Source organism: Toxotes jaculatrix, chromosome 11 (genome assembly GCF_017976425.1).
Source record: "Toxotes jaculatrix isolate fToxJac2 chromosome 11, fToxJac2.pri, whole genome shotgun sequence".
Classification (NCBI taxonomy): Eukaryota; Metazoa; Chordata; class Actinopteri; family Toxotidae; genus Toxotes; species Toxotes jaculatrix.
In genome coordinates, this window is record NC_054404.1 from 6666844 (window position 1) to 6686305 (window position 19462).

The window sequence follows — 19462 nt, forward strand, 5'->3', positions numbered from 1 at the left end:
CGCCTAAACTGGACAGCATAGCTTAAAGTGTCGGGGAGTCACAGGCTTGTGTGGTCGATTGGCTACCAGTCAGGTGCAAGTAAAGTTCACACTGCAAAACAAATAACGCCAACAAACCCCTAAAGTCGAATCAGTGTCATACAAACATCCATGAGTGGCTGGTTTGGTCATGGCTGGCTGTTGTGAGGTTCTCCCTTCTCTCTCAGTTCTGAGCAAGGCACCATAGAGCCCCAGAGCGTTCAGAGCAGGGCTGCTCCCGTGTCCCCCGTCAATCCACAACAAAAACAACCACTACAAAGAAAGCAAGAAAACGAGGGGCAAGAGAAACTGTGCTTGTTTGTCTCTCCTATGATGTATATACTGTATATGCAGTTCTCATTTCAGATCGTTGATGCAGTTGTTCTTGTTTTTTTTTTTTCCCATTTTGTTCCATAAAAAGAACCAACCAAATCCGTTTTGCAGTGCTCCACGTCGGGTGCGTTGTGTTTTTAAAAATCATGATTTCTGCTTCGATTGATCTCTCAGTGTGAGGAAAAAATTAAAATTAAAAAAATTAAAAAACATCCCAGAGGAAATTAAAAGGTGACTATGGATGTGATCTCGTGTGGAAAAGTGGTCCTGGTTTGTTTGTTTTTTTCTCGATCAGGCAGTTGTGCTGGACAGCTACCAGTGGTACTCCAAATCAGCTCCGCTCTGTAAGAGGAAAGCCATCCAGAGAAGGGGAAGAATATGAGAGGAAAAAGGGAGATGGAGGAAGAATTAAAGAGAAAACAAGGAAAACAAGACAGAGGGGGGAGAGCAGGGTGACAGAGGGGGGAGAAAAAAAAAAAGAGGAGACACTGTTATCAAATGTATTAACACAATCTTTACAGTAACATTCAATGATTTTGCTCCCCAACCTGGACCTCAAGGCCAGGTTTTCCTATGATGAACACAACAAAAAAATAACAAAATAAAGTTAAAAAAAAAAAAAAAAAAAACAGCAATACAATAGCAGAGTAAGCCAGAACACACTTTCAACCTCAGTGTGTAGGTTCTTTCTGCAAAAATACGCCAACACAACAACTCCAAGGCCTTTCGTCTTATTGCAGGGAGTAACACAGAAACAGAGACTGTCATATGCTTGCGTGCAGTTGTGGAAAGACTGAGTGAGACAGCAATGCATGCGTGTAGGGCCAGTGCATGCGTGTCTGTGTGCGTGTGACGGGAGAGGGGGAGTGACAGGACCAGAGACAACGACCATTCATCCTCGTTGAACCCCGGACAGTCATGTCTGCACACGGACGTCCACACACACACACGCGCGTTAAACTCTAAATGAAGCTCCACATGCTAGAGAGTAGATCAGAGCAGGGAGAAGAGACTGATGAAGGAGTGACAGGGGAATATGCGTAACAGGTCGCCACTTACATGCCTGTAAGAATGTGTGCAAGTGTGTGTGTGTGTGTGAGTGGTTGTATGCATGTGTGTAGATGAGGGGTTGGAAGAAGGGGGGAGGGGTGTAACAGTTATATATGTGATATGTGATCACTTACCAAATGAAACAGGAGGGCTGCGTTAATCAGAGGGTGAACACACAGTTAGACAAATCGATACATCCCTTATCAGTGTGTGTGTGTGAGCATGTGTGTTTAGATGTGTACTTTACCACACACCATTTGCTAAGTATATTTTGATTTTTTTTTTCCTCCCCTGCTTTAACAGAGGGTGAAGCTTTGGGTTTTTTTTAAGTTAAAGGTGCCATCAGTAATTATTTTGTGGCATTCTTCCACAAAATATATCAACATGGGTTTGTCGGTTGTGATTCTTGTCCTACTTTTTTCTTCATTTTGTCTTGTTTTCTACCTCTGTCACTTGAGTGAGATGTTCTCAATCTTCGTCCATTCAGGACGTCCACATTTTAGATCAGTTCTGAATGTCCTCCAGTCCCCTTTCTTTGAAAAGGAATTTTAAAAGACATTGGGTTTGGGTGGGTCCAAAAATATGACTTACTTGGACTACTATGAAGCTAACATTAGCTGCAAGGGCCAGTGTTTTTTGTCAATGCATTAGAACAAATGTCATCACTAACAACACCGGTAATTGTGTTGCCCTGTGAGTTTATACAGGAATAAAATAAATACTGTAGATAAAATGTGAGCCATTCTAACTTCGGTTTTTACAGCGAGCTGTGTCATGTAGCACCACCTTACCTGAGTCAGTATCTTAATCTTAATCGTGAACTTTTAGCATAAAGTTACTAAACATGGGCTTTTGTGGAGGAGCACATGTTTACGGACGTTGTAGCTTCCAAAAAGCAGCCAAGACATGTTAGGAGTCATACTTTTACTGATAGCACCTTTAGCTGAAGGAGAAAATGTGCTGCTGACTGCTATGTAATTATGTAACATTTACTCCTCACCAATTTAAAACAAAAAACTACAAATGCTAGCCAATCCTTAAAATTACAGCATTTCTTAAACATTATAATTAAAATCTATTTAAAGCCACTATGTGAAGAATATGGAAATGTATGATGTTAGCAACCCCAGGTGGTGAGGTAAAAAAAAGAAGAAAAAAGACACTGTCCTACAGCAGTGCACACTGCTATCCCACCCCCTTCCCACAGGGATTCAGCACCACATTTTCTAAAAATAAAATCTTCATCACAATAGTCTGAAAGAAAAAAATGCTATAGTCACATAGTGGCTTTAAGCTGAGTTAATAATATCCTTCGTCTGAATAGGTGTGTGTGCATAAGACAGACAATCACAGTAACTCTACGTCCTCACAGACAGGCCAAGACAACACTGAGGTGAACGTCACCTCATCTTTAACACCAGCCACCAACAGGAGACCACACAAATGGCTTTATAGTGACACTGCAAAGCGCACAAGAGGCAAGTGGCAGATCAGTGTGCATTCCCTCTCAGAATCATCTGATCCATCATTTAAAAATAAATAAATAAATAAAATAAATCACATTCACACACTCATATATGTAACCACCCATCCACTACAACTACATGAAGTAACAGGACCACACAGGTGTCACTGACACCGTTTTTAAGCCATTATGTGAGAGGATGCATGTTTCTGCAAAAACTGATGCCATGCAAGAGGTGTATTTCCAAATCAGTGGGCAAGACCACATCCTGAGACACAACTTGCTAAACTATGATGCCAACATTTGCTCTGTACAGACTCCTTAAAGTCACAATTTCACAAATAGTGGTCACAGCCTTAAAAAGTCACCTCCAATAAACAGAGAACTAGGCCTTGATTTGAGACAGGATACCATTAGAAACATGCCTTTGTTTTTTTTCCATTTCCCATCTCATAAGTATACTTAATTGTTTGTTGTTCAGAACAAACACAGTTGCATCCACACCCACACACGGAAGCTGTGTATTTTAGTGGAACATACTGAGTATAGGGACGGACATCAAAGACGAGTATAATATTGCAGCAATGGGCTGAGAAGTATCTTTTGACATTTTGACAATTTGCTTGCAATGAAATTGCCAAAAAAGCTGACTACAGCTACCGTCCTCAAAGAAGGAGCAAGCTACAAACCTTTCAGAGACACTTCTCAAGCCTACACAACATGTTGAAAGTGTTTGAAAATTTTTCAGAGTAGTCCTCTCAGCAACCTGTACTCCCTAGTGCTGTGTGGCATTTGGCATTACTTACTGTCATTTCCTTTTTTTTGGGGGGTACAGATTTAGTTTTGACTACTGCTCTATCTACAGGGTGTGTGTAAGTGTGTGTGTGTCCAAGGCTGCACCTTGTATTTCCAATAATTCAGCAGCACAGAGCCAGAGGATGCAGCACCACATGCGACCTCCAGCATGAAACGTATGTTCAAAACTTTATTAACCATGGAGTCATCCCCAAAAAGAGGAAGCACCAGTGGCAGATACTTGTGTTTGGGACTGTACTGTATAGTACCGGTACTTCAGTGTCTAATAAATGCAGACTCATGCAGAAAATGTGAGCTTAGGGATCTTTTGGGGTAGCTTTGTGTTAGGACAGAGGAAACAGAGAGGAAGGGAGGCAAAGAAAAAAAAACTAATAAAGCATTCTTTGATACACACAAACGGCCCCACTTGGAGATAATTCAGCAAGTAAATTTGAAGAGAATGCTTTCACCTGTAGAAATGGGATTTGGTAAAGGGTAGAAACTCAACAGGGTTGACAGAAAGGTGTGCATCATGCAGTGTTCAACATAATGGGAGGATGTGATTTCTCACAGCCATCTCTGAAGTCAATTCTAATACTTCATCTGCTTTGGTTTTGAGTGTGAATACAAATACAGCGCGCAGAAATTCAGCAGCCTGGTCCACCAGATGGGACGGATCAACATGAGCGTAAGATCTTTTCAGACACCACTGAAACTCATATGTGAAAGATAAACTCAGCAAAAAAAAAAGACAGCTGGTAACTCAGATGAGTTTTTTTAGCCTCAGGACTTGGGCATACGATTTGTGTGTGAGTGTTGTGTAAATGGTCAAAGAAGGACAGAGCTCATTCATTCATCACATGTACTGACACTCACCCCATCTTCCTCCCTGTATGGGTTCAGACGGTTGTATACTGCTTCAATAACACTGCGTCTACAGGAAGAACACGGATACAAAAAACTGATTAGATCTCTTGAGCCGTTCAATTCAAATCATTTGTGAAAGCAACAACAGAGGTTGTATGTGGAACAAGGTACAGTAAGGTACATTAAACTTGCTAGTATTTTAATAACTGCAAACTTCACCCTGTTTCCTAGGGTGACATTCAAAAATCACTGCCTGCAATAAACAGAACCAGAATTTCACTTTACATTTGTACATTTTTACATTGGTTCTGTTCTGGCCAGTCGATGGCTATTTGAAGCAAACACATACAAGGTTTGCTAAAGTTTTACTTTCTCCTTGCACTTTCATATTAATTTTATTCCAGATGTTTACGGCTCCCGTGTTGAAATAACACAGAGCATCCCTTTGAGGGCGGTGGTCCTTACTTGCTGGCAAGGCCTCCCCCTGGTGGCAGAGGGGGCATGCCGCTGTCAGTGGACAGGGTCCTCATCACTGTGACCAGGTCCGGAAAACCCTCCTCCGGCCGAGACAGCATCTCTAAAACAACACCAGGCATGTTGTTACACAAGTCAGTATTAACAGAGCTGGTGATAGCCAAGAACAGCTGGGGAAAGAAAGGAGAGGGAGAAGAAAACAGAGGAGAGAGACCAAAAATGTGACAAATGAGGGAGAAAGGAAGCGGAGATGGAAACCATACAAGTTAATCTGTGGACATGAGTGTGTGTCTGAGACAGAGAGAGGGAGAGAGATGGTGACAGGAGGAGGCCTGTAACTGAGATGTGAGTGGCATGAGGCCAGGTCAATGTTCAGCCAGAGCATTCCTCACCCTCTTTGTCTTCTTCTCTCTTCTGTTCCCTCTTTCTATCGTCCAGTATTAGACAGTACCTGAAGCCAAACATCTACTCTGATTTTCCCAAACAAATCTTTTACATAACTGTATTTTACTCTGAAATGTGAAAATATTTTAACCCACCTTGGACTGCCTATCAATCCATTCATCAAACTTTAATTTGCAGTATTATTAGCTGCCCCTTTGTAACCTGCATTACACAGTCTCACAGTGGATTTTAGAATCATCCAAATACCAGACCCAGGTTTTGCCATTCTGTGGATTGAGACCAAAGTGGTATCAGGTTGGTAAAAACAAGACAAGTGTAAGGATTCATTTTAGCTGGTTTCAGAGTTTAAGAATACATTTCTTGTTTGACCAGAATCTGAAACAGCTGACAAGCCCTGGTTTTACATGGACTAACTTTAGCAAGGGCTGCACTGTGTTTATCAGAGGGTGTCATGCATCCTGACCAAAAAAAAGGGATGAAATGAGAAAGAAAAGGACAGAAAAGCAGGAGGAAAGCAGGAAATCCATCCAAACAAGACAGGGAATGTTTGAGCGAGGGAGGGGAGAGAAAGCTGTGTTTAGGGAGGGAAAGGAAAGAGAGGAGCAAACAGGGAATAAAGAGCGGAGATGCTTGCTGAAATGGAAAAGGAGGTCATGATGGTGTCATTCTTCTGCTGTGAGCCGGAGCTAACTTGGCTGGAGGTTAGACAATAGAGGGTGGCAGGGTCAGTCAGTGGAGCAAACACGCATACAGATATGATACAATTTAAGCAGTAGAAAGATCCTGTGTGTCCAACAAAAACATTTGCAGCACGAAAGACCTGTTTTTCCCAAGTCCACCTTTTTAAACAACAGTATTAACAGGTGTAATTAGGGTTTATGGGTAATTTATTGAGATTATAAATGAGACTGTAAACCCACAGATGTTATAAAAGCATACCCATTTTACCACAAGACACCAACTCATCTGTTCCACTCATTGTCTATTTTTCAAACCGTTTTTTTTCCATGAACTTACTTAAATTACCAAATATTCATTTTAAGCCACCCACACAAAGAATCTGAAAACCCCAGAACGGTTTTCAGAAGAAACCAAATATTATGAAATTGAGCAACTAACGTTTTTAATATTCAACAACCTCATTATGTTTGCACCTAAGTCATTAGTTAGTTAGACTTTTTCTTCATCCATCCTTTTCTTCATCCATCCACTCTCACCTTCCACTTGAGTCTCCAGATATTCGTTGAGTTCAGCGTCTTTCCTCACAGCTTCCTCTGACACTTTGGGGGCGTTGGGCAAACACACTAACACAACACTCATGTTATCCCGACTCCCCTAAGATGGACGAGAGGAGAGAGGAACGAAGAAAGAGCAGGTAAGAGAAGGAGTTATTGTGTAGTGCTGAATAAAACAGTGAAGATGATTTCCTGGGCACAAGTAAAGGGAAAGTATGTACTGTGGCTCACAACTGAGCAGCTGATAGGGTTGGATAACATGCTAAAAAAAAAAAAAAAAAAAAAAAAATCTATTTAGAACTTTATGACACTGGACATTTCTTCATCATACAGTTTGGAGCAGGGAATTTAAATGGCCTTCTTGGTGACACAATAAATTAAAAAAAGTAATTTGTGGCAAACTGTGGTTTCTTGGAGGACTTGATTCTGCCAGATTCCACACATTTTAATCACTTTAAGCCATTACCAAACATGTGTACACACCTTGTGCAGGCAGGTATCCACCACTTCATTGCAGACTCTTTCGAGGTCATCAGACACCTCAAGCCTCGATTTCACAAAGTCGCACAGCTCCTCATTGGACATGACATCCCAGATGCCATCACACGCCAGGATCACAAACTGATCCTGTTCAGGGGCCCGAACCATCTCATACACTTCTGGTTCGGGACTAACCAGCTGCTCTGTGGGGCCCTTCCCATCCACACACTTGTAATCGTAGTCCCCCAGGGCTCTCGATACAGCCAGTGACCCATTAACTCTCTGAATCATCACTGAACCACCAGCATTCTGGATGCGCTCTCTCTCACGTGGGTTGCAAGGCTTGTGGTCAAGTGTGGAGAAGCACACGTGTGAATTGCGGTACAGCACAGCCCGAGAATCACCACAGTTAATGAAGAAGAAATGATCAGGTGACAGGAGGATTCCTACTGCTGTGGAACCACTACGGTCCATGCCATTTCGAAGGTCAGAGAAGCTGCGCATGTGCGCGTCAATCCTCAGGAAACCTGTCCGGATCCCGGTTTTCACAGCTTCCACTGAAGGAGGAACTGGTACTGGAGGGTCACTGGTGGAACTGTCTGAGCCAGCCTGGGAGCCTTGTGACCTTCTGGCCCCTAAGCTGGCACTGATTATGTGTTCTAGAAGATGCTTAGAGCAATAGTTGGCAACCTTCGAGCCAGCATGACCATCATACACGGCAAAAAATGACCAGTCAGTCATACCAGGAGCAGGAAGTCCCAACACAGCTGTATGAGCATCCTCCATCTCCACCCGCCAGCCCTGCATGGAGCTCAGCCCATAGCGCAGGCCATTGCCCTCACCATGTGAGTTGTGCTTCTCTGTCTTGGGTTTGTCCAGGAACGCACCCATGGCGCTGCCTTTGAGAGACCCACTGCTACCTGTGGGAGAGAAAAAAAAGAGACAAACACCGAACAAATAGAAAAAAAAAAAAGAAGAAAAAAAAGAAAACCAGTTGATGAGTTTGAATTTAACAGTTCAGTCACTGCAGGCTCGTATTATCTCATCAACTATGATGACTCATGCTCACCAATTGCATTTTCACACTGGCAGTAAATCTCTCTCTGAAAGTTTTTCAGAGATCAAGTCAAGTCAAAAAAGTCACAAAAAAAAACATATATATATATATATATATATATATATATATTTTTTAATGTAGCTAAAAAATTGTACTTCTGAAATTATACTGCTCAGGTTTTATTTTCAGGTTGTTGAATCAGGCTGTGAACATAAAGCAGGCTTCCACTCAGCTGTCCCCTCTCAGCCAACAAACACAGATTACAGATCACAGCTGAATCGTTGAGGGTCTGAAAATGTGAACCCTGCAAATGTCCCACAGATTTTTAAGGAGCTGAACTTGGACTGCTGGAGCTTTTAGGCGTGTGTGTGTTTCTTTTACTGTTTACTTAATAGGCCTAAAGGAATAATTCAACCAAACAGTGATCATTGCTCATCATATCCAGAAATAGCACAGCCACTTTGGTTTATGCTTAAAGAGACTGAGGAGCAAGCTTAAAAGCTTCTTTGGCCAGCCAGAACTGGCTACTAAGAGCATTAACAAACTCAACAGAGTGGTCAAGAGAATTTGTTATCAGTACATAACTGCACCTGCATTAGCTAAATGAACAGCAGCATCAGGCTGCTTGATAGCAGAGAGAAATTCTGTATCCAGCCTATGTTAATTGGTTATGTGAGAACATTAACGTATACAGTCTTATTGATTGTCACACTACTTTATGGCCTCTTAGCCTCGGAAATTGCACTGTTAAGTTCCACCTTATTTTTGAAAATATCAATAAATGCTACTTACAGACAGGTTGTAGACATACTCAAGGTTCCGGTCTCTTAATGTACATGTGGTTAAAATATAACAACTGCCCGGTTTCCAGCTATCTCATATTTCTGTTAATAAAGATAAAGATAATTTAAGGTCAAAGGTAAAAGCCTTGTTTAGATTTTATCATCAAAAATGAATTTAAAATGCTATGCAAATGCTACCAACCAATTACATGGCGTTTAGGTGACATCTATAAATTTTAGTTACAGAACATAACCTGGGTTAGCCTCTCCCTCTCTAAACTGCATGCACATTGGCCACCCAGTATTTAAATTATCACTTTAAATACCTGTCTGAAACACTGGATAGGCCTATTTTCATTTAATATTCCCTATTTATTTTTAATTAATTTTTAATTTCCATGTTGTTAAGCTGTGCATTTTCAAATAGGGAAGAAAGTCTGTCTTTACATTTTATTTTGATCACAGTCTGTTTTAAAAGCAAAAGTGCTTGCGACTTACAATTTAACATTTAGCCTAGCCAGCTATGCTGACATATATACTGTGTATAGCCTAAAATACAGAGATGTGATTTTTGGTCGGTATTGCTGGGCCCTACCCCTATTTACATAGGAAGCGCTGAGCCTGCCTTTTTTAGTCATTGTTTCACATTTGACACAGCAGACAAACTTCAATCTTAACTCCATCATCTATACCACCTGCATGACAGCATGCACTTCACTCACATTTCATGTGCAAAACTGCAACCAGAAAGGTGTCCGGACTTTTGTGCACATGTACAATATCTTATATACTGGGCTGTGAGCACTGTAAAATGAGAGAACAGCAGAGCTGTGGCTTAACGGATCCAGTGTAAGAGGTTTGAGGCTCTTCCTGTTGTGCTGCTGATGTGCTGCTTTCACCACGCAGCTGGTTTAAGACATGGTGTAATACTCAAGTCCCAAATTTACAACTTGACACTTGATAACAATTTCAAATAAAGTAACTGGGACATAACTCAGATTTGAGAAAAGCAAACACGAAAGGACATGACCTTTATTAAAGTCACCTATGCAATATGCATTTTAACTTCAGCTCCTGATATTGCATGTGCAAAACACAAAGGTTCTTCCACCAGTGATGTTTGTGGTTGACACATTATTGGCTCACATTAGTGTGTGATGCACACAAACCAAGACAGCAAACTAGCCACAGCAGTTGTGCACGAGAAGGTATCCAAGGCTGTAGGTCAGTGAGGGACAGAAAATACAGTATGTGGCTCAATCATATCAAAAGCTAAATATCACACATGATGTTTGTTTATCTACACTAGAGTAAATCTGAACATTATAACTTCAAATGTTCAAAAAAAATTATCATTGTCATCATCATTATTATTATTATTATTACATATTTATGGTTAAGACTGCAAACCACTGACCTAATAATTAAATAATTATTTAATTAATTAATTATAAATAAGAATTAAATAAATTTTCTAATTCTGATTCTGATAAACTCGTAACACACACACACACACACACACACACACACACCAGGCTCAACAGTCTGATGTCTGAGTGGGTGCCAAAACAACTTCAACCAATTTACTTAAGATAAAGAAAGAAGAAGGATATATATATTATCATCTACACTCTGCCATTGTAGCACAAAGTCAGCAGGACAGAATCATGGCACAGGTTTTGTGTTTTTTGTTTACCTTTGGAAAGGAGTGATTGGAGTGACTTCCAGTCTCCCAATTTAGTTAACTGAGATACAACAGGTGTGCTTTATTTTTCATATCAGGGGACACACACACACAGACACAGGCACACTTGGCCATTGATCACATATCAAAGGGCTGGGAAGCATCGCTAGTCCAAACCACTTGAATTATTACCTTGACAACAAATGCATTCACACAGAGCATTCGACTTATTATTGAGCAGATATCAAAGCTGTGAGCACAATCACCAAACCAAATCATCTGCTCTTTCCCCTGTGCAGAACCCACATACACACTGCACCAAAGCCAGGGCCCTGCTATTTTAAGGCCCGTAATAAGTCATCAACAACACACAGCCACACCATGTACCATACCCTGTTGGTGTTGCATAAAAAATACCAGTATACATAACTTAAAAGTGATAAAAGCACTAAGAACTTCGGGGAGTGATGATATCCTAAGTCTGATATCTCCATGGTTACACAGCTTGGAGTGGCAGCTGAGTGGTTGCCATGACATCCGAGGCAGTAAGATGTTGCTGGATGCAGCATGCGACAAGAGGACTGCACAGCCATGCCACCGTGTGTGTGTGTGTGTAAGCATGTTTTTGCGTACATTCATGTGGCCCTTTGTGGTGTGCACATGCAGGACTTGACAGTGTGAACATTTCACTTGCATTTGCGACTAAAAATAGATGTGTATGAAATGTAAAATGTATTTTGGGGGATGTAAGCGAATAAGAAGTATTACAACATTCAGCCCAAGCCGCTGTTATTCGTTTTTTTGCCCCCTGAAAAGGTAACAACTAAGAACACAATGACACAGTCACTATGCTGGACCAATGTTGTCCATCCACTTAGCATCACTTTTTTTATCTAAATGGACTGAGCGGACTTTTTTTTGGCATTTAGAACTAAGAAGAGCTACTTAATTATAGAGGCGTTCAAACAGTTCATCCTGTTTATATAGTTTTTATAGTTTAGAGCAGTTTATACTATAAACAATTACATAATTAGCAAATAAAAACAGTTTGAAGCAGAAATAGTTAAAAACCTCATGCATTTTGTATTCAAACAAATTAAATTATTTTGCTTGCAAGTGTCTTCTCAGTTCCTTTTATTGAGGAAAGCACATTGTTTGATCAAGTTGCTTCATGAACTCCTAAATTTTCCAACTTACAAGCACATATGCTCCTTGGGGGAAAAAAAGTAAGTATCATGCCCTGACATGAGGTTAGGTTAGGTCCCATCAAAAGGTGGCAAAATTGACCTCGCCCTGATTTACACATTCACAGAACACAACTGTTTCTCTCACATCTCACAGTGCGCACACTGTAAATGGCTGATGCTCTTTGAGAGTCAAAGTTGAAAGCTGGCAAACAGACAGACCCAGAACACCCACAGGTCTCAGACTTCAGACAAGCAGGGCAGCTTTAACACGCTAACTCAATTTACCAGTCAGCTGCTGATGGGATACACGCAGAGCCAGATTAGCCTGTCAAACACAGACTACACGCAGCAGCGAACTAACACTCATTCTGTCCTCGCTCTTGTTTGGCGACATAAAGTGTACAATATTTGATATAAAAGCCTACATCTACATTTCATACGATAGCATCATGACAGTGCAGTTGTACAGAATTTGGTGGGGAAAAGACAGGTGGCAAGTGTGTTTGTGGATGAGTTAACACAATACGATCACAATACAATGACTCAACATGATAACTTGTGAACAGGCTACTGGGAAATGTAGCATGGTGGTGTAGAAAATGGCTGTTGTCAGAGGACTATAGACAGAGGTGCTGCTGAGTGAAATTCTCAGTAATCAACACATAAATGTTTTACTTGTGGTTAACTAAAGAAAAAAAAAAGAAGAACAGAAAAAGATGTTGGCACCAGATAAGGCCACCCACCCTCCCCGGCTTCATCCTAAAAGTAAAGCTGAGTATAGTAGTCAAACTGGCTGGTTTATTTTGGAGTACAGCAGTGAGTACGGCTGATTGGCGTTAAATATAACTTGTACCCTTTATGAAGAACAGCGCTCTGACTAAGTCATCCATGATACAATATCTCTGTCTATTGTTGTATAAACACCTGGTCAGAAATATTAAACTCATTGTAGTGGACTCAAATTGTCCTGCAATGCAACGTAATAAGCAGTGGAAAAACAAACGCTGCTAACTCAGGAGATAACTGAATAAAAGGCATGACTGGACTAGTGTCTGAACATTGTTTTACTGATTTGACACACTATAGCATCAACTACAAAAAAAATTCCCTAACCCTTTACAAAGGATAGGGAATAGTGCATAAGTGAATAACTTTGTAAGTAAATTACTCTATATTGTTTGAGTGATTCTATCTTTAGTCAGCTGACAATGAAGAGAACTTCATGTGGCTAAGAGCTCTCCTCAGTGATAAAAAAAAAAGTAATAAAAATCAGTGCAGTCCCAGAAATGCAAAATGACTAAGTTTCACTTTGCACTTTACATTTCTAGTTTACAAAAAATGCCAATACTGTGAGTGTGGGGTAAATTGTAAAATTATCAATTTCTACTAATGTGCTTATATTGCCATGTAGGAAGAGCATCATCTTTCCACGGATTAAGTGTCCATTAGCCATATCCACATTTGAAAGAGTCAAAAAACTAAAAGGTATCTAGAATAGCTGGTGTAATGCGATATCTTCGGTTATGATATGGAATCAGTTTAACCCCTTAGTGAGGCACTCTGATTTCTTTCTTTTTTTTTTTTTTTTTTTTTACAAATTAGAGAGGTGGAGCAAGCAGACCGGGGCTCTCAGGTCCCCTTATTTGATGACTCATCATTGAAGCCACATCAGAAGCAGTCAATTTCCCGGAACAAGTGCTCTTTGAACAGACAGCTTCAGCCATCTTCAGAGCAGTGGCGTCGAGGAAGTTAGGGCCAATACTTGACCAGTCTGGAGTCTAACAGACTACAGCCAAAGAGGAGGTAAATGTGTCACGTTATACTGGATTGTGAGTGGGTACTAGCCTGCATTCAATTTGACTCCCAGGCCTCAAAATTTGAGAAACAGTGAGGCAGAGGAATGAATGACATGGCACTGCATGGGTTCAGCATTTACCATGCACTAAACAGTTTTAAAGTAATCTCTATTCCTGTAAGACATTGTGTCTTGGTTTGTGAAACTACTTGAGTCTTGGCTACAATTACTGTATTTTACAGGTTTAATTCAGTCCAGATTCTAATATCCAGTTGAAATCATTGCTAGAGTCACTGTAAAGATGTGTTTTTGCTTATCTTATCCTATCACAAATGTCTGTGAAAGAAAGGGTAAAGTAAATACAAATAAAAATTAGGTTGGAACATAGCTCACTATCATGGATAATTATGCATACCCCAGATTTCATGTACTGGCATCATTTGGTACATCTGTATAAATGGGAAATTTATGCTTGCTAATTCTAAACACAAGAAAACAGTACAGTGTCAGAAGATTCATCTGCAACTCAGTCTTTTCTCACTGAGACACACAATTAATCCATCCCCCCTCTTGGCACTTGACAAATTTATTTTTGAGTTATTTTGAGCTTGCCAGTTAACACAGTATCTGATCACATGTCTGTGTGTGAAGTGATTCAGTCAACGGACGCAACCAAAAGTGTATAGATGAATGCCTTTGGACAGGCCCATAGACTCACAGCAGTCAATGGCTAAAACACCACGGCTAGTGCAGGATTTCACATCAAGGTGCCAACACAAACATGCCACTGATGATGCTGCCCTTTCTGGAACACACCGTCACACAAACACACTGCAGAACACACAGTCACATACACTACAACAACCTAATAAAACTACCTACAACAAGGCAATAGTAGCAAAGTTAATTCTTGTACTTGTGTTTCACTGAAACAGAATAGGAATACAAAACATGAAGAAACCTTTGTTTCTAACTACATTAGATTCTGCAAGGTATATTGACAGCAAATACTGGAATAAGAATTTCAGAATTACACCATATGTAAAGGGATTAGCATAAAAAAAATATTTTGCTGTCCCGTAAGGGAAAACTGTATTCTACGCAGATACCAGAACAAACTATGTTACACCACAACTCCACATGTGAGTCACACCTGTTGCAAATATTCATATTGTATTAAAAAAGAAAAAAAAATCAAATGTCAAGTCACGTACAGTGTGGAATAAATTGATACATACCATTATTGCCAAATATAATTCTAAATCCTATAATTCTAAATCATCATAAAAACAAATCAAGAACGTACTCAGATATAATGTGAAGGGTACAAATATGTTACATCACATGACTCCTATGAACATTATTCGCCAAATGCTGCTAAGCCATACACTAATTAAGTCACTTGATTCCATCAATTATAAACTGACAGACTGATGCTTATGATAAATATGAAAACTGTCCAGCAAAATGTAAGGTAACAATTAACGCAAGTCACCTAACAAAATGGGACCTCAGCGTGTCAATAACTGGCGCAACATCAGCAGGACCGACAATATCATAATAATCATCACCACCAAGATACATACAAGTATATTTTTATCGTTATGATCCATAATTAATAGTAACAAGTTAAAAAGTCAGCTGCCCCCGACTGAAAATGAGACCACTTATGTCGGTAGCTAACCAGCTAGCGAAGTTCACAGTTGTCAAAGTGTTTCCACGTTAGCCGGTGACTAGCTTATGTTAGTATGATATAATTACGAGACATTCTGCTAAATACCAGTACCAGACGTTACTTACTTTGTAGGATAGGAAGTATCTGTCAGTCCGTCTTCTTGTGGCTCAGGGTCAGGTATGTTAAAGTGTCCAGGCTTGTTGTGATAGGCTTAGCTCTCCTTAACGTTAGCCACTTTCGGTTCTCGGCCCCTGCTCGTCAGCTAGCTTTGATTACGCTAACCAGCATTTCACACGATCAGTTCTCCTTTCAGCATGTCTCTGCATCGGAATAAGGCTTTTATATACATGTTTGCAACTGTAAACCCAGGGAGCACCAAATAAACGACCGTCACATAGGCTGCCGTTTGAAAAGAAACTCACTCGTTTTGAACCCCTAGCTAATTTTGGCTAAGGCTAAATGTATGAGGCAGATGACGTTCTTTTTCAACATCCAGTTTGAGGGCAGGCCCACACTTTCGCTGTCGTCTGTGATTGGACAAACGCCGATTCGAAGTCGAGATATGATTGGCCGAATAAGAAGTCAGTCAGAATTCTGCTCTGGAAAACTGTAAACAGCAAAAATCAAGTTGTCTGAATGCAGGTGTGTGTGTGTGTGTGTGTGTGTGTGTGTGTGTGTGTGTGTGTGTGTGTGTGTTTTTGTAACTTTAATGAAAGCATGTGTAAAGAATAGAGTGGATGCCACTTTTACCACTCTGTTCCTTAACTACTCTTTTCTGGAACTGGGAACACGTCATATACACCTGTGACAGTGGGCTGCCAGCTAGATGCAGTTTTTTTGTAACTTGTCCTTGATTTATGCTAAATCTAACACATACTGTACTTGAGTAAATGTACTTAATTACAAGCAATTACAGTAATAAACTGGGATAACAGAAAATGGTAGGTAATTTAATCTGATGATGCATTCTCAAACTTATCTTCATCTCATGAAGAAAAAGATGACATTTGCGAGAAGATGACTGGATACAACACAAGCGTATTTGCATGGACATGATCCACTGCAGTCATAGGTTTTGCTCCCTGCTCAGGTGGTATATGCTCAGTTACTCAGTGCTGTGTGCTCCTGTGTGGCTCACTGCTATGTTTTTCCCTAAGATGTTTTCCCTACAAAATCATTATGTTCTTCATTTCTTATACAACAGAGAAAATTCTTTCTCTTACATGTAAAGGTGAACAAAAGCTTGCTTTGCATATTGTTATAAGAATACCACTCCGCTGCCCATCATTTAGTTTAAGCAAACTAATCAGAAATTTGAGTGGATCTGCTCCTACACATTTGATGCTCCCACACAGCTAAAAAAAACATTCAGGCAACAGGTAACCACATGGCATGACAGGGTCAGCTGCATCAATGTGATTAATAAATGTCCAGCAACTTTGGCAACAGACCAAAGAAGCAGCAGTTTTCTAGTGGCCAAGTAATCACTTTTGTTTCCCACTACTTTCAGTATACGCATCAATAGATTTTCTTCATGGCAGCAATTTGGGCATAAATTTTCTTCTGCTTTCCTGTCAGCAGACAACTGCAGTTTTTCTATTGCTTTAATCAGTCCATAGTAATTTATTTATGTGAAGCAGACATGTAAAGCTTGACTTTCAAAACAATTCCATTAAATGTTTTGATATTGATTGTCAAATATTGCACAACTAAATGCTAAACAAAGTGCAGCAGGTTACAGTTGAACAGATCTTCTCTGCTTTATCTAGACAGAGGAATTATTAAGGCAGAAAGGTATGTGAGGCTTTCACAGCACAAGGATTACTTTGGATTTTTTGTAGAGGTGAATTGTTCATGCATTTTCAAATAAGGACATCAAACCACTCATTTTAATGTGCTTCCACTGTATTTACATGCTGAGCATGATGTCATCATGTTGGCGCCTGTGTGTCTGTCTGTGCGTTTATACATTGTTCAAAACACTTTATATAAATCAGTATACCATCAATAATGTATGCGACCATTTAGTGAATATATAGCAAACTTCATACCAGAACCAAAAGTACCTCCTGTTGGTTAGATTACATTTTGGAGCCCTATAAGTCAAAAGATATACCTATGAAGAAAGCTTATTTTGTTTAAAAAAAACTCTGTGCCGTGCATAATACCATAACATTTGTGAAGCAAATGTTAAGAAAAAAAAGTGCCTTCTCTATACCAGCCTCAAGTTGGTAGTAATTTAATTCCTCATCACCATAAAGGTGGACTATGAATTTAAACAAAGTGTCTTCTGTTTACTTTATGTGCTCTTATGAGTCATAATCATGAGATCCATAATCATAAAGACAATTTAACCATGGGTATGTGTCTCATGGGCGTAATGCCATGAGCAGCAGGTCCCCAGTTTGACTTTTGGTGGGCTGGTCCATGTACTGGCATGTCTCTCCCCTACTCTTTCTCCCCACATTTACTGTCTCTTTCCATGGCAACTATCAAATAAAGGCTCAAATAGGCCAAAAACTTTAAAAAAAAATGTTAGATATCATATAAATGAAGACACAAGCTTTATTATCCTGAGGGAAGCCACAAGCTGGAATGTTGGATTGGACTTTTAAAATAGGAAATGGTTCTACACATCACTGAATCATTTTTTTCAATTCTAAATTGTATTTATCAGTTAGTATCAATATTCACTGATCACATCACATTGTTTGTTTTTACCATCATTAGTAGTAGTAATAGCTCTAATAGTAGTAGTAGTGGTATTTCAGATGACTGGTCAAGTTAGGAGATCTTTATCGTAAAGTATTTTTGAAACTATCAAGCAATACATGATATGGTATGTTTATTGTAATAATAATGCCCTCAAATTAAGTGTTATTAATTAGAAAATGTGGCGAGGTGGGAGTTTGGTTGAATTCTAAAAATAGTTGTAAGAATAACTGAAAAAGTTGTGGTGTAAATAGTTGTTTCAGAGGCTACAACACAGAGTGTAAGTAATTCTCCACTGCAGTGTGTGTGCTCAGAAGAACAAGCAGCAAGAAAGAGCCTGGCTGTGCAGACCAGGCGTAATCTTATGTGTTTCCAAAGGGGGAGTGTCTTGAGGAGAATATGACTTAATGTCTCCAGGCAGCAGACTATGTTGTGTTATATGCAGGGTACTATTTATTACTTGTTTCTATTTGGACTGTGCAGACTTCACTGAGAAGTAATTGCTCAACATTGCCCATCCCTTGTCCCAGGACACATGCTGTAACTGCTTCTCTGCTGAATAATTGCACAGTGAAAGATTAATCACAGTGAGAGAATGTGCAGCCTCCTTCCTGATGCTGTTCAGGAATATGGTTTGGGCTTAGCCATGAAGTCCAGTCCCCTTGAAAGAAAATTATTCTAAGAGTCCTAGTTTGAACAAAATCATCTTTAAAAAAAAAAAAAAAAAAAAAAAAAAAATCAGTTTCCGCATGTGGATCTATTCAGCAGGGACTTTTTTTCAGGATAACACTGAAAGATAAAGATTTTCAGTTGAGCAAAACTTTAAGAGCAATTGTCCATGCAATGAACCCCCACGTGTTTTTCAGAGGGTGTGTATGCATCTGCACTTGTGTGTTCCAAGTGATGGATTAATTTATTACACAGTTTAAAGAAAGTACAGTTTAAAGAAAGTACTAAAGAGAGAGTTTTCTTCATCATTATTTTCATGACAGATCAGCACAAGTTAGTGGAATAAACACTGTTAAGTATTGCTTATTTGTATATTATATGTAAGGGAGAAACAGCTAGCCTTGGCCTATGCTGCTTTTTCTCTGCTTATATGAAATCACTCCATGTCTGATCCTCTCTGCAGAGTGCTGCAATCACGCCTTCCCTTGCCCTCCACTCTTCAAACACGAGAGCACTTGAAAAGCTGATTTCCTGCTCCTCAGAGGGAGCAGGTTTCTTTTGTCAACTGAGGAGCCAGGTCAAAACAATAATTGTTGGAAAATCGTGCCTGAAAATATACAACGCTCATTTGATTTACATGTCATTTTCATAAGTCTGCTCTCCAGGCCTCCTTAACAGCTCGCAGTGTTACATTAGGGCTTTGTCAATTGTTTATGAGGGCAAATCAATTTCATTTCCTGGGTATAGTGTATTGAGTGTATGTGCTTGTTTGTGTCTGT

General features: G+C 39.8%; 1 protein-coding gene across 1 annotated transcript; it reads right to left on the bottom strand.

The window, feature by feature from the left end:
• Positions 1-372: 372 nt before the first annotated feature.
• Positions 373-15781, bottom strand: ppm1ba (protein phosphatase, Mg2+/Mn2+ dependent, 1Ba). Its single transcript, XM_041049461.1, has 6 exons — positions 15428-15781; positions 7126-8042; positions 6625-6742; positions 4994-5105; positions 4538-4595; positions 373-693 (listed from the first exon to the last, which is right to left on the bottom strand). Exons 2-6 carry the CDS (start codon positions 8011-8013, stop codon positions 664-666), a joined length of 1206 nt encoding a protein of 401 aa, XP_040905395.1. The 5' UTR covers positions 8014-8042; positions 15428-15781; the 3' UTR covers positions 373-663.
• Positions 15782-19462: the final 3681 nt, after the last annotated feature.